The sequence below is a fragment of the Phacochoerus africanus genome, chromosome 9 (genome assembly GCF_016906955.1).
Source record: "Phacochoerus africanus isolate WHEZ1 chromosome 9, ROS_Pafr_v1, whole genome shotgun sequence".
Classification (NCBI taxonomy): Eukaryota; Metazoa; Chordata; class Mammalia; order Artiodactyla; family Suidae; genus Phacochoerus; species Phacochoerus africanus.
In genome coordinates this window covers 23664581-23680049 of record NC_062552.1, presented here as the reverse complement: position 1 = coordinate 23680049, position 15469 = coordinate 23664581, and the positions used below count along the sequence as shown (strand labels likewise).

The following is a 15469-nucleotide window of genomic DNA, read 5'->3' as shown; positions in this document are numbered from 1 at the left end:
AGGCAGGGTAACTGACTCTCTCCAGTGGAGAGAGACCCTTGGAACCTGTCAGTCTACTCCCACTCCTGGACAACTTCTCCGTGTGACATTAATCCCAGCTGGGACATGGGAGTCAGTAGCTGTCACCTCCAGGGATGCTCTTTCCTTGGCTAATGTCTTGCTCTTAGACTTGGGGGGTCTCATGTTTCTCTCAGATGTGCATCTTCCTGTCTAGTAACTAGGCTCTTTCTGAACACCCACACTAGGCTCTTTCTCTCTCCGCCTCCCTAAACCCCCCTCCTCCTCCCTAAACCCCCCTCCTCCTCCCTAAACCCCCCTCTTCCTCCCTAACCACCCCCCCCCCGCCCCCAACCCAGCCGCCACAACCAATCCAGACTGGTTTTCCTGAAACACCTCTGTTCCCTTCACGCCCAACTCAAAAGCCTCTGATGGCTGCCTATGTCTTAGTGTCACTCATCTAACCCTCTGCTTGACTTCTGGTCACCTCTGTCCCCGAATATTCCAGTCCTCCTGCAAATGTGCTGTGGCTTTTTCCTGCCTCCATGCTTTCATCTGTGGAGTTAGCCTGACCTTGGATGCCCTCAATTTTCTCTCCTGCCTGTCCAATCCCATGCCCATGAAGCCAACTCTGACTTTGGCAGCCTCACTCACATCTCTACTCTGAATCCCTGCTGCACTTAGCAACTGTGACACTTAATGCAACCTGCCACACACACTCTTGTTATTCCGTATGTGTTTGTTCTGACTCCACAGCTAGATTAGAATCTTCTGGATGGAGAAGTAGAACAAGAAGATGGAATTAACACATTTGAATGTTTGCAGTGTTAGGTGCGGCAGCAGGCGTTATTGGTAACATGGAATTCTTACAACAATCCCAGGCCATGGATACCATTATCCTCATCTTAGAGGGAATAGTGCTGAGTACTGAGTAGAAAGGCCATGTAACTTGCACAGATATTAGGTGTCAGGACTGGGACCAAACTCAAGTCTGACTCATGAGTTTTTACTCTTTACATCACAATGCAGCACCTCCTTGTAGCCATGTTTTATTCTTTATATCCTTCAGTGCCAAGTATAGTGTTGACTATTTCTGCAAGGGCTCAATAAATACTAATTAAAGGCCCCCTTCATTCAATCTGGAGCATCAAGAAGGGCCCTTATCCTTATACTTTCTAATTAATTCATTTGTGTATCCACGTAATAAACTTCACTGAACACCAACTATGAACCAAGAACTGTCCTAAATCCTGGGAGCACAGAGACAAAGTACTGTCCATATTCACCCAAAGAAGTGATTTGCACAAATAATTAATCTACAAATGCATTATTCATTGCTGCATAAAAAATGAATTAATGTCATTAAAACAACACATTTATTATATCAAAGTTTCTATGACATTTATTGCCTCACAGTTTCTGTGGGTCAGAAATTTGGGTTCTCTGCTTAGGGTCTCACAGGGCTACAATCAAGTCAAGTCAGCCTCTGATGAGGCTGACTTCTCATCAGAGGCTGGACTGGGGAAGAAAATCCACTTCCATGTTCCCTTAGGCTGTTGGTAGAATTTTCTTGCAGCTGCAAGACTGAGGGCCCCTGCTTCTTGTTGGCTGGAGGCTGGAAGCCTCTCTTAGCTCCTAGAAGCTTCCTTCTGGCCATAGGGCCACTCACTTCATCAATCCAGCGACAGTGAGTCGGTCAGCAAGGAGGAATCCTACCCAGTGCAACACAGTCAGTGAAGGAACATCCCATCCCTGTCGCCATATTCCAATGACTAGAAATGAGTCACAAGTTCTGCTCATACTCAGAGGGGATCACACAAGGGCAGGAACACTGCGAGCGGAGGATGATGGGGTGTGACCCTAGGGTCTGTCCACCACCCACACAATGAATAAATACCAGGTGAGTGGTCCAGACAACAGGTGCTACAGGAGCGCCAAAGAAACATTCCTCCCAACAGATGTGCCAGCTCCATAGGCAGAAGTGCCCTCACCACTGCCGAGTGTGTGCCATCCAGGCTCCTGGGCACTCCCATTTTTTAAAACGCAATTTTATTATTTATTTATTTATTTTTATTTTTATGGCTGCACCTACAGCACATGGAAGTTCCCAGGGTAGTGGGTGAATCAGAGGTACAGCTGCCAGCCTACACCACAGACACAGCAAAGCCAGATCCAAGCCACATCTTCAACCTATGCCCCAGCCTGTGCCAACTGCAGATGCTTATCCCACTGAGTGAGGTCAGGGTTCAAACCCTCACAGACACCATGTCAGGTTCTTATCATTCTGGGCCACAACGGGAACTCTCTGGGCACTCCCATTTTAATATGAAGTTGCAAGAGATGGGTGCTACCATCAGTTCACAGGTGAAATAGGGGTCTTGGATCTTGACTTCTACAGTGGGGGCCACGGGATGAGCCTGGCTCTGGAAAGAGACAATCACAATTGTCCAGGTGTCAGAGGGTCGGGTGTCACATCACGGCTGTGAGATGAGGAAAGGGGGCCGTGTTCAGGAGACAGAAGGCCTGCAGGTGCACCAGGCTGACCTGGTGGGAGGCTGGGCAGGTTGGAGGAAGGAGAGCCAGGAGGCTGAGGTGAGTCTGAGATGAGGGGACCCCGGGAGGAACGGGTCAGAGCTGCCGAGGATGGAAGGAGAAGTGTTTCGTTGGTTCTTTTCTTTAAGTATTCTATCTGCTCGGGAGCACTCCTAGAAACAAAAAAATCCTTTAGTATATTCTGTTGACTCTGCTGCTGGCCATGTAGCATGGGGATGCAAGTTAACGGAGCCGGGGAGCTCCTTGACCTTGACAAAGCCTAGATGTGCGTCTGTGTTTGTGTGGGTGTGTATGTGTGAACACATGGGGGAAGAGAGATGGGACGCCACATACCTGTTCAATAAATCGCTGGCACTCTAGGAGAGAGAAAGAGAGTGAGTCACAATTTGTTCTCAGGTTCCTGTCCCCGCCAGGTTCCCTCCCCAACACACTAGCGGATGCCGATCCCAGCTGCGGAGGGGACCGCATTCCTTCTGCATACCCTGCTCAGCAGAATTGGGCAGCCTCGAAGAGGTCACCACCCATGTCACGGAGAAGCCTCTCCTTGTTACACCTCCCGGAGGGAGGCTGCAGGTAGGCTGCCTGCAACCTGGGGAGAAGCCCAGGCCTTGGGGGTATGCACCTTCAGCATGTTGACATCCAGTTTCTTGGCCACTGTCTCCAGATCAGTTACCAGGTTGCTGAGATATGTTATTGCCCTGGAGATGCCAAGAAGTCTGGACACCTCTGCCGGCACGTCCTCCAGGTGGCCTGGCCCCTGCCGGGCGAGGGCATCCAGCTGTCTCTCCAGCCCAGCCTCCAGCCTGTGGGTCCCACAGTCTGTCTGAAACTACAGAAAGGGGACGCCCTAAGAATCACTGTCAGATGGCTCCCTCCTGGCCTTTAGCAGCTGAACATGCTGAGTGAGAATGCTGGCTCCTCTGCCCTTCTCCCCGAGTGTCGTTGCCTCTGCATGTCGCAGGTATTACGGGGGCAGCATTCCTCAAAAAATGCAGGGCCCCTCCCCTCCACACCTCTCATCCTTGGGAACATCCACAGATGCCACGTCACACACAGTTGGCACCCCCACCACCCCTGCTCCAGCTACATCCTCCCACTGCCTTTTCATCCCCTTCAGGTCACAGGGTGAGGGGCCACCTCACACTTAAGTGAGCAAGAGGGACAGAAAGATAGATGGTCCAAGGCCAAGAAGGAGCCCTGTGGTTTGTGTGGCAATTTTTTTTTTTCTTTTTAGGGCCACACCCGTGGCATACGGAAGTTCCCAGGCAAGGGGTCAAATCAGAGGTACAGCTGCCAGCCTACGCCATGGCCACAGCAACACGGGATCCAAGCCACGTCTTCAACCTACATCACAGCTCATGGCAACGCCAGATCCTTAACCCACTGAGCAAGTCCAGGGATCGAACCTGCACCCTCATGGACACTAGTCGGGTCTTAACCCGCTGAGCCACAAAGGAATTTCTGGGTGGTCGTTTTCAATTGATGGACAGCTTCTCACCTTTAATCCTCACTGTAAACCAGGTGGAGCAGGATCAGCTTTCAGTGAACATAAACCACAGGAAGGTCAGAGGGCTTGCCACCCCTCCCACCCCCCACTGGCTGCAGCAGACTGCTGCAGACAGACAGACAGACATTTGGAGGGACCTCAAATTCTTCCTGGGACTCTGCAAAGCCCACCTGCGTGGTCTGCAGTCTCTCCTCCTGAGCCCTGAGCCGCTGGAGCTCACAGGCATCCTTCTTCAGCTTCCTGATCCTGCGGTTGAGTCGTTCCTAGAGAGACAGACACCCCTACCGTCAGACGGGGGCGGGGGGGGGGCAGTGCTGTGGGGGGCGGTCCTGACCCCAGGATTCTGCCTAAAAAGAGGGAGCCTTCCAGGTATCATGCTTGGGGGAGGAGCACCAGAGTTTATTTAATGGAACATGATGGCAAAAAGCAACAGGTAAAGTTTTTTTAAAAGACTTCCCTACACAAAAATAAGGGAGTAACAGAACCTTTCCTGCTTGACTTCAGGGTGTTTTTCTCCTGACATCTAAAAGTGGCACACTGATCGCTGGCAATTCTTACTTCTCATCAACAAGTGCAGTCAGTCTAGAGAGAACTGACTTACAGAGGAGACGCAAGGCCTCTGGTACCACTCCCCCGCAGCTCCCACACCGCCTGCCCACGGTGAGGCACCCCCCCACCCCGACCCCCACCACCGGGATGGACAAGAGCCTTCTGTTAGAGGCAAACTCAAAGGACCTCTCTATAAATCTTTTTTTTTTTTTTTTTTTCAGGCACACCCGCAGCATATGGAAGTTCCCAGGCCAGGGATCGAATCCAAGCTGCACCTGTGACCTACATCACCAGTGCAGCAACGCCAGATCCTTAACTTACTACACCAGGGCTAGGGATTGGACCAGCAATGCCACAGAGATAAGTCGGATTATTAACTCACTGCGCCACAGCAGGAACTCCCTAAGTCTCAAGGGGTCACTGTGTCCTGGAAGCTAAGGATATAACAAGTGATTTCGGTTTCTAAAAAAAAAGTGGGTGAGTAAAATGAGGCAGGTACCCCCTGTGGACTATGATGCAGCTGTCAGAACCCATGGACTACGTGACCCACAAAACATGCCCTGACCTCAAAAATGGGAGAGGGGAAAGCAAGAAATAGGATGAAGCCCATAATGTGACTGTGTTAATTCAAGCTACAAGGACACAGTGCAGCACCGTGGTTTTTTTGTTTTGTTTTGTTTTTTGGGGGGCCGTACCCACAGCATATGGAGGTTCCCAGGCTAGTGGTCGAATCAGAGCTGCAGCTGCCGGCCTACACCACAGCCGAGACAACCCTGGATCCCCAATCCACTGAGCGAGACCAGGGATAGTCCTACTCAAGTTCGTTACCACTGAGTCACAACGGGAGCTCCCTAGCACAGAGTGTTTCACCAAACTGTCTACAAATAAAAATACAAAAAGTATACTTTAAGGGGTTGCCCATGGGTGAGGGCAGAGGGGTGATTAAATGGAACAAAGAAAGCAAAAAAAGGGATTTGTGGACTAAAGACAAGAGTGTGCTCTTAGAGTTCCTGTCATGGCTCAGTGGTTAACAAACCCAACTAGTATCCATGAGGACGCAGGTTCAATTCCTGGCCCCACTCAGTGGGTTAAGGATCTGGCATTGCCATGAGCTGTGGTGTAAGTCACAGACACAGCTTGGATCCTGCACTGCTGTGGCTTTGGTGTAGGCTGGCAGCTGTAGATCCAATTCAACCCTTAGTCTGGGGACTTCCATATGCTGTAGGTGTGGCCCTAAAAAGACAAAAGACAATAGATTAAAAAAAAAAAGAAGAAGAAGAAGCGTGCTCTTAACTGAAGAGTGTGTGTTTCATTAAGTTAAAATTTCTCATCTCAGCTCAAAAAAATTGGGGTGGGATTTTGTTCTTGGTGGTAGCTGTTTATGGGGAATATTTCTTATTTTTGTCACTTTGCCTCATTTCCTCGTATAAACCCCTAGAATGTATTGCTTCGGGGAAAAAAGAGTCCCCTGTCACTGGAGATGTACGGCTAGAGAGGCTGAGGTTGCAGGAATCGACTCTAGAAGTTCTTTCTGGCCCTGAGATTGAGAGGATGCACCAAGGTCAAGGGGCAGTGGGCGCGAGACCAGCAAGGACACTCAGGAAGACAGAAAGCTCCAGTGAGCAGAGGAGACAATGACGTCACTTGACAATTATGAAAAAATGTGTCACGTTACTGGGTGTTACGTGCAGGCATTTCCCAGCAGGAAAGGAATAAAACAGTCATAGGAGGGGGAGGAAGTGAATGGGTGCTGTAAATTTCACTCGGGCCTGGGAAGTGAAGGTGGAGGCCCGGATGGGGTGGAGGGTTGTTTGTGGAAGCGGGAAAGTTCAGGTCCCACAAAGTTCGAACCAGCACACAACCTTCACCTTGCCTCCCCTTCAGTCTTCTCTGTTCTGACAATACATCTCTCTCTCACTCTTTTTGTTTTCTGGTTTGTAGAGCTACACTTGCATCATACGGAAGTTGCCAGGCTAGGGGTCAAATCGACATTGCAGCTGCCAGCCTACACCACAGCCACACTGAATCCTTAACCCACTGAGCAAGGGAGGCCAGGGATTGAACCTACATCCTCATGGCTACTAGTTGGGTTCATAACCTGCTGAGCCACGACAAGAACTCACAATTACATCTCTCTTTTTGTTTGTTTGTTTGTGTTTTTCTAGCACGTGGAGGTTCCCAGGCTAGAGGTCCAATGGGAACTGTAGCCACCAGCCTATGCCACAGCCACAGCAACACGGGATCCGAGCCACATCCTTGACCTACACCACAGCTCATGGCAACACTGGATCCTTAACCCACTGAGTACGGCCAGGGATCGAACCTGTGTCCTCATGGATGCTAGTCAGGTTCTTGAACCACTGAGCCATGACTGGAACTCCCACAATTACATCTCTTGAAGGAGCAGTCAGTTCTTTCTGTCTTCACGTCCTCATGGCCCCCTTCCTCCTCAGCCACCTGCTTTTGCTTCTCATCACTCTTTTGCAACTGCTCTCTCCAAGGTCACCAGTGATCTCCAGGAGGGAAATCCAGAGGTGCCTTCCTCTCAGGCCTCCTCCTCTCTGATGTGATTCTCCCCACATCCCAGCCCCTGTTCTTCCTCGACTTTGCTAAGGTCATTTCCTTAAACCTTTTCTATCGCCAGACTGTGTCCTTAACTTCAGGCTTCAGATCTTATCAGAATGCCAAACCAGATCTTTGTCCTAAGGGCCAATCCCATTTTCAGCTGAGGGCTAAGTATCTCGTCCTGCCCTACTGGCCGCTCAGACTCAGGCTGGAGAAATCGAATTTATCATCCTCTTCCCCACCCTCTTCTGCAATCCACTACGCCTGACCTCTGCATCTCTGTCCTTGGACTGACCATTCTCTTCTGCCTGTCATCCAGCTTGACGTCGCAGTGGTATCTTATCTTCACCTGTATTACTTTTGTCTTCAAAAGGGCTTCTCATTACCAAAGACAAGCCCAAGCTCCTCAACCCAATAGCCAAGGCCCTCCAGGACCTAACCCCATCCGCTTGTCCAGCATCACCTGTCCGTCTCCCTCCCCGCTCTCCACACTAGCCAAACAGAATTGCTGGTGGTTCCTGAACACACCCCATGCAGCCACACCTCTTCGTGGTTTTTCTTTTATTTCCCTCTGCCAGAAAGGCTATCTATTTCTGCCTGGCAAGATCACATCTATCTTAAGATCCAGTTCAAATGTCATAGTCCTATCTTTTGGAGTAGTTTACAACTTAACGAAGAGTTTAAAGTCAACTAAAGGAATTCCCGGCACGGCTCAGTAGTAATGAATCTGACTAACATCCATGAGGATGAGGGTGCAATCCCTTGGCTTTGTCCAATGGGCTAAAGGATCTGGAGTTGCCGTGAGCTGTGGTGTAGGTTGAAGACGAGGCTTGGATCTGGCATTGCTGTGGCTGTGGTGCAGGCCGGCAGCTGTGGCTCCAATTGGACCCCTAGCCTGGGAACTTCCATATGCTGCATGTGCAGCCCTAAAAAAGACAAAGAAAGAAAGAGAGAAAGAGAGAACAGAGTAAGAAAAATGAAGATTAAACATAATTAATATAGCTTATCATCCAAAAGTTAAACTACTTTGATGCATTTATGTAAAATGTATGCCCTGATTCTAGGGGAAAATGTTGAAAGTCTCCGTACGGATAAAAGCCTCACCACCAGCATTCATAGCCAAGCAAAGTAAGACATCTTAGTCACTCTTACGCATTTAGAATGCCAATCAAAATACAGTAAAATAATTGACACCAACATGGGTTGGGCAGTAAGGAACAGATGTACAAAATAAACCTTGTAGCTCTGCAAGTTTTTCAGTCTTTCTAGAATGAAGTCAGGCAATACCTAATTCCTTTTAAAAGGACATGGTTTACAATATTTATAATTTACAATATTTAACTTACAAAATTTGATTCACCAAAGAGAAATGGTGAGTAATCAGAAGAAATCTTTATTTCAAAGCTAAGCTAGCACCACCTACAAACACACAGGGTCTTCCATTGTAATCAGTCCTTTCGAAATACCTTCGACGCCCTTGCCTTACATTTTACTACATTTTAATCAACTCCTTATCCTGGGATAAACTCTACTGTCATCTTGCCCTTGGCTGTCTTCAGGCAGCCTCTTGAAACTCACTAAATCTCTAGTTACAAAACCAGATTGGTGCTCCATGCTGCCTGCCCATAGGTTTTTGCCCCCAAACTTTACCACAGTTTCTCCTCGCTCTTCAAACCTTTCACAGTCCCACACTGCTCATCTTCATTCCTCACATATTATTGAGGAAACAAACCCAAACACTCAAGCCACCTCCCAAAATGCAAAGCTCCCTGCCAATATTCCCTACTGTTAGGGCGGAAGCCCTGTGCCTCCTCCCAGCCCAGCATCCACTTCACCGCTGCCATCTTACTGGATGGCTTGGCATCATTCAATGCACTCTCTCATCATTAAAAAAAAGTTTTTTTCCCTTTTAAGGCCAAATCCAAGGCATATGGAAGTTCCCAGACTAGGGGTCAAATCGGACCTACAGGTGTCAGCCTACATACGCCACAGCCACAGCAATGAGGGATCCGAGCCTCATCTGTGACCTAGCTCGGACAACAAGGGATCCTTAACATGCTGCAAGGCCAGGGATTGAACCTGCATCCTCATGGATACTAATCAGATTCTTAACCTGCTGAGTCACAGTGGGAACTCCTCTACCATCACTTTTTTTTTTTTTCTTTTTAGGGCCGCACTCACAGCATATGTAGGTTCCCAGGCTAGGGGTCAAATAGGAGCTGTAGCTGCCGGCCGACACCACAGCCACAGCAATGCCAGATCCGAGCAGCGTCTGTGACCTACACCAGGGCTCATGGTAACACTGGATCCCAGGATCCTTAACTCACTGATCAAGGCCAGGGTTCAAACCCACATCCTCATGGAAATTACATTGAGTCCTTAACCCACTGAGTCACAATGGGAACCCCTGCCTTCTCTTTTTTCCTGTCTCAACACCTCATCTATGAGGCCCTCACTGACTGCAGTAACATGGGTCACCCATTGCTCCCAGACTCTTGTTGGTTTTCTTCCCAGTTCATAAAAGACTTTCATTTGTTTGATTTCCTTTTTTTTTTTTTTTGTCTTTTTGCCATTTTTCTTGGGCCACTCCAGCGGCATATGGAGGTTCCCAGGCTAGGGGTTGAATCAGAGCTGTAGCCGCTGGCCTACGCCACAGCCACAGCAACTCAGGATCCAAGCCGTGTCTGCGACCTATACCACAGCTCAAGGCAACGCCAGATCGTTAACCCCCTGAGCAAGGCCAGGGACCAAACCTGCAACCTCATGGTTCCTAGTCGGATTCGTTAACCATTGAGCCACAACAGGAACTCCATAGTTTGTTAGATTTCTTGTCTTTCTTGCTAAACTGCAAAGTCTCTGGCAGTAAGGATGGCATCTAACTTGTTCACCATTGTAATCCTAGGGTATACTGTGGTTCTTAACACACTTCAGGAACTTGAGTCTTTCTTTCTTTCTTTCTTTCTTTTTTTTTTGTCTTTTGTCTTTTTAGGGCCGCACTCCCGGCATATGGAGGTTCCCAGGCTAGGAGTCTAATCAGAGCTGTTGTTGCTGGCCAGAGCCACATCAACGCCAGGTCTAACCCACATCTGCAACCTACACCACAGCTCATGGCAATGCCGGATCCTTAACCCACTGAGGGAGGCCAGGGATAGAACCTGCAACCTCATGGTTCCTAGTCGGATTCGTTTCCAATGCGCCACAACGGGAACTCTGAACTTAAGTCTTACTTAAATAAACAAATATTATTTTTTATTTTAGGTGTCATGTCATAATTTAAAGGTAGACCTGAGGACAAAAGCTATGAATTATCTCTGTACTTCCTACAGTCCCTAGCACTAATCCTACACCAAGCACAGACCTGAATAAACCATTGATTGAGTGAATGGACTTTTTCATCTATTTAGTGACCCATTAGCAGAGGGGTCCCCTCTCCTGGGTACCTGCACTTAGAGGAAATTATGTTGGAATGAGAGAACTTTGGCTTTCTGAATTATTTCTCTACTTTTCCATAGTCACCCCCAATCTGGACTCCCCACTTTCTCATCCTGTATCATAACATATTCAAAAAAAAGTCATATATCTAAAAGAAGACTAGAGATTCATCCTTCATGATTGGCTAGAAAGACACCACAGTAAAAATATGTCAATATTCCATCCAACCAAATACTAACTAAATTGGGAATGGGGAAGTGGGAAGATTTGGTTTAAAAATACTAAAGCTAATTGGCAAACTAAACATATCTGAAATACTCTGAAAAATAAGAGTATTTTGAGGGTTCTAAGACCTACCTGACATTAAAGCACATTGCTAAGTTTCAATGTTTAAAATGGATTGACACACAAACAGAACAGACAAGAATAGAACAGAATAGAAAGTCCAGGAAATATGTACGTCTACATGTATCCATGGTGTATTATGAAGTCGACATTCAAATCAGCGAGGGAGCCATGGATTAGTCAGTAAGTGCAGATAGGAAAAATTGATCCTAACTTGGAAGTTACCTTATTCTTTCACTTAAGTATATCTTGACATTCTAAGTCTTCCAAAATATATGTGGAAGGATACTCATTGCGACATTCCATGTGATCTCAAAACAAAGTTGACTGGAGGAGCTCCCATTGTGGCTCAGCGGAAATGAATCCGACTAGGAACCATGAGGTTGTGGGTTCGATCCCTGGCCTCACTCAGTGGGTTAAGGATCTGGCATTGCCATAAGCTGTGGTGTAGGTTACAGACGTAGCTTGGATCTGGCGTGGCTGTGGCTGTGGCGCAGGCTGGCAGCTGTAGCTCCCATTTGACTTCTAGCCTGGAAACCTCCATATGCCGCAGGTGCGGCCCTAAAAAGCAAAAAAAAAAAAAAAAGGAAAAGGAAAAGAAAAAAAGAAACAAAATAAACTGGAAATAACTCAATACCTGCCAACTTATGGTACCTTCATAGCATCAAGCACCATGGGGTTGTTGAAAAGAATTAATAAGACCTATATGTACTGATGGGAAAATGGGGTAATGGCCAAGCTTTTTTTATGATAAGAATGAGTTACAAAAAAAACAGAGAGAGAATCCGTGTGTGTGTGTGTGTGTGTGTGTGTGTGTTTAGAGAGTGCATTCACACACGTGTGCACGCGCGCGCACACACACACACACACACACACACACAGTTTTCTGGAAGAATGATCCACAAAAATCTAATAATGGTTACCTCTGAGGACTGAGAATGGGTGAAAGTGGGGAAAAAAAGATTGTTAGTTTTGACTTTATACCTTAATCGTGTTGTCTTAATGTACCATTTTATGATTTAAAAAAAAGTATAAAAATTGTCACCACGGAAAAGAAGGAAAGAAAAGATAGAGCGAGAAGGAAAAGATAGAATCATGTACTAGTTGCCAGGTCTCAACATATTTGCAGGGTAATTTTTAGCATATGTAAAACCTGACCACATTTCTAGCCAGTTTCCTAGCGCCATCAACCAGGGGAATCATGCAGTCTTAGTCCTAAAGGGGTGTTGTTATTTAGCTCAATTCCTTCACGCTACGGATGAGCCAAGTGAGAGGGGCTCACGATTCCTGGGAACCGGACATCACGGTGACAGCATCTCCTCTCAGACTCATCTCAATGCACTGAAACTTGAACATCAGTAGCAAGATACACACAGAAAAGCAAAGACAAGAGTCCAAAATAAGACGAGGCAGAAGAGACCAAGTGTCAGTTACGGAGCCTCTGTGAGATGCCAGGCATGAGACCGGGGGTGGGTGGGGGTAACTCAGGGAGGTAGTGCCAGGGGGATGGCTGCAGTGACCCCGCCTTACCTTGTAGTGGCTGATGGCGTTTTCAATGGCCAATTCACAGTGAGAACTGTGCTCAGGGGACCCCCGGCACTCCACACACAGGAGAAGTCTGCTCTCCTCACAGAACCAGCACACCTTCTTCTGGTGGCTGTGGCAGGTATAGCCGGCCCCCAGGACCCCCTCAGAACAGGGCTTCCGGCAGAGGGGGCAGCTGAGGACCCCGGAGGCCGAGGCCTTCCCCAGGTGCTGGGCCAGGCACACTCGGCAGAAGAGGTGTCCACAGTCAGTGCTCACCGCCTCCTTGAGGCCCTCCTGGCAGATGGGGCAGACGCCCTCTTCCCGGCTGTCCTCCCGCAAAGGGATCATGGCCTTTCCCTGACCCTGCCAGCCTCCCGCCCAGAGGGCCCCCTTTCCCGCCGGCGCTCTGGAGGGCCTGCCACCCTCGACAGTCCAGATAAGATGGCCCAGCTGGAAGGAGGCAGCCCCGGAGCAGCTTAGAGGACATGACTCAGCCCTTGAACTTGAGGCAGCTGTCCGTTCTCCATCAATAGAGCGGTAGCCCGGACCACAGAAACCACCATTCTGCCACGAGTTTCAGAAATAAAGCATCAGCTTCGACCTGCACCCTCCGCTTTTCTTGGTCTTCACGAAACTTGAAGTTGGCCTTTGGTTTCCATACACCTGGAGGAAGCAGGTGATCCAAAACTTATTTCTATTTTCCTCTCCAGAGCTGGCGGGGAATATTTTCACGCTCAAAGTTAAAAGGCCAGAGGGTCCTGCTGGTCAGAAGCCAGAGCCTCACAAACTTCAAAGTTGAAAGTCTTCTCTGATTTGCCCTCGGTTGAGAGAATCTGGCAGGTCCTCTCCCACCCCGATACCTGAAGGCTCGTGGTCACTGTCTAAGACTCTGGCTACCGCTGTCAATGACTACCCGGCCCTTTGCATCAGCATCTCCGGGGCCTGTTCATTGTCCCAAAGGTCATCCCTTCCACGGTTACACAGATTCCGAAATGAAAGAGAAAGAGAACAGGGCATGGGGCAGTCCAGAGGCCTTTTCCCTTCCTTTCAAGCCATCTCCAAAGATGACCAAAAAAGGAAGTAACCCCCCCAACCACTTCCCTTAAACACTGAGCATTCAACTCTCCTCTGTCACCCCCAAGCCTCTCGTCTAGTGCACTTCCAGAAAAGCTCTCTTGGTATCCTACCTCGGTTTCTCCTGCTACGACGTCAGGTCTTTTTCTTGGGCTCCGGATCTAAAGAGATGGTCAGCAGGGGAATGGTTCTTTTTCAACCATGCAGGTTATTTATGATCACGTGTGAGATATGAGGGGAAATGGGGCAGACATGACAGGGTCCATCCTCTCTGTGGCTGCGTGACTGCTCTAAGGTAGCTGGCAGGTGAGATGGACTTTGGTTGGTGAAGGGTGTGGCTTGTTTGCACGCGGGGAGGAGGAAAGTCCTGGTGCCTCCGATGTAAATCTGACATGAAGTGAGAGTCCACGTACAGGACAGAGATATCCCAGAGCCCCAGCCCCATCTTGGGACCCAGGTACCACAGAACCACGACATCTGCTCATGATACTGGAACACCAAGGACCCACCCACTGTCTTCCAGTTTCCCTCCAGTCAGGCTGGTCTTAGCGCTGGAGCTGGTGGAGCCCACAGGGGCAATCGCTCATGAAAGCTGCCAGTTGGGGCTTGATTGAAAGGTCCCACATTCTTGTTCAAATCTTACTCCATAGGATCCTTCCTTAACCCATCTGGCCGCTGGCTGCTGTGGGGTCGCTATGATAAAATCACTTTCCCCAAAGTCAAAGCTCCTTGGCTTTCTTCTCATAGGCGATGGCTCCCTCGAATCTCAGGGCATGGGTGTGTGTGGGGGGGCACCTCCCTCACACCATAGGCCACCTCCTGAGCACGACAGCCCCAGAGCCAGATACCAACCCCTGTGTGTGGAACTCTGGGGTCCAGCACCCTTCTTCCTGGCTGTCCTCCACAGAGCCAGTGCCATTGATTCATTGCGGACGAGTCATTGGGCCCTGTGGACAAGGCTCACGGGCTCTTCCCTGCTCCACCCTCCTGCCATCATTCTTGGATTTCAAAGATGCTGTAGGTGACCATCAGCACCGAGGCCCTTCAGCTCCTTGGCTGGCTCACATCCGGTGGCCTTTACCTTGGCCACCTGCCCCAGCGACCATTCTCTGGTCCTTGTCGGAACAGACTTCATCACCTGAAATCACAGATCCAGGCATTGGTCTTTCATCTCTCAGCTCTCTCCCTGAGCTTTTTTTGTTTTTATGTCTTTATTTTGGCCGAGGCGGAGTTCCTATCGTGGCTCCGTGGTTAACGAATCCAACTAGGAACCATGAGGTTGTGGGTTCGATCCCTGGCCTCGCTTAGTGGGTTAAGGATCTGGTGTTGCCATGAGCTGTGGTGTAGGTCGCAGACGTGGCTCAGATCTCACATTGCTGTGGCTGTGGTGTAGGCCGATGGCTACAGCTCCGATTCAACCCCTAGCCTGGGAACCTCCATATGCCAAGGGAGCGGCCCTAGAAAAGACAAAAAGAAAAAAATATATATATATATATTAAAAAAAATATTTTGGCAGATTGAACCCAAGCCACGTCAGTGACAAAGCTGGTTCCTCAACTGCTAGTCACCAGGGAACTCCTCTTCCTATGCTTCTTACTATCTTATCTGTTCATTAATCTCTAATCCTCAACCTTCCTACATTCCACATTTGTTATCGCTCATGAGAAACTAAGAGAAACAAAGATGTAGAAAGATTAAGTCACCTGACCAAGGCCACAGAGGGGTGAGCAGAGAATGGGGATTCAGAGCTGGATATCTGTCATCCCAGCCCACACGCTGCCTCGCCACAAAAATGTTGTCTTGGAGTTCCTGTTGTGGCTCTGCAGGTTAAGAACCTGACTAGCATCCTTGAGGATGTGGATTCAATCCCTGGCCTTGTTCAGTGTGTTAAGGATCCAGCATTGCCGCAAGCGGTGGTGT

At 48.8% G+C, this 15469-nt stretch overlaps 1 protein-coding gene across 1 annotated transcript; it reads right to left on the bottom strand.

Annotated features, from left to right (window-relative positions):
• Positions 1 to 1371: 1371 nt before the first annotated feature.
• Positions 1372 to 13744, bottom strand: TRIM40 (tripartite motif containing 40). The gene is made up of 6 exons (XM_047797753.1): positions 13663 to 13744; positions 12479 to 13138; positions 4228 to 4320; positions 3173 to 3379; positions 2884 to 2906; positions 1372 to 2702 (listed from the first exon to the last, which is right to left on the bottom strand). The coding sequence occupies exons 2-6, from the start codon at positions 12821 to 12823 to the stop codon at positions 2435 to 2437; spliced, it is 936 nt and encodes a 311-aa protein (XP_047653709.1). The 5' UTR covers positions 12824 to 13138; positions 13663 to 13744; the 3' UTR covers positions 1372 to 2434.
• Positions 13745 to 15469: the final 1725 nt, after the last annotated feature.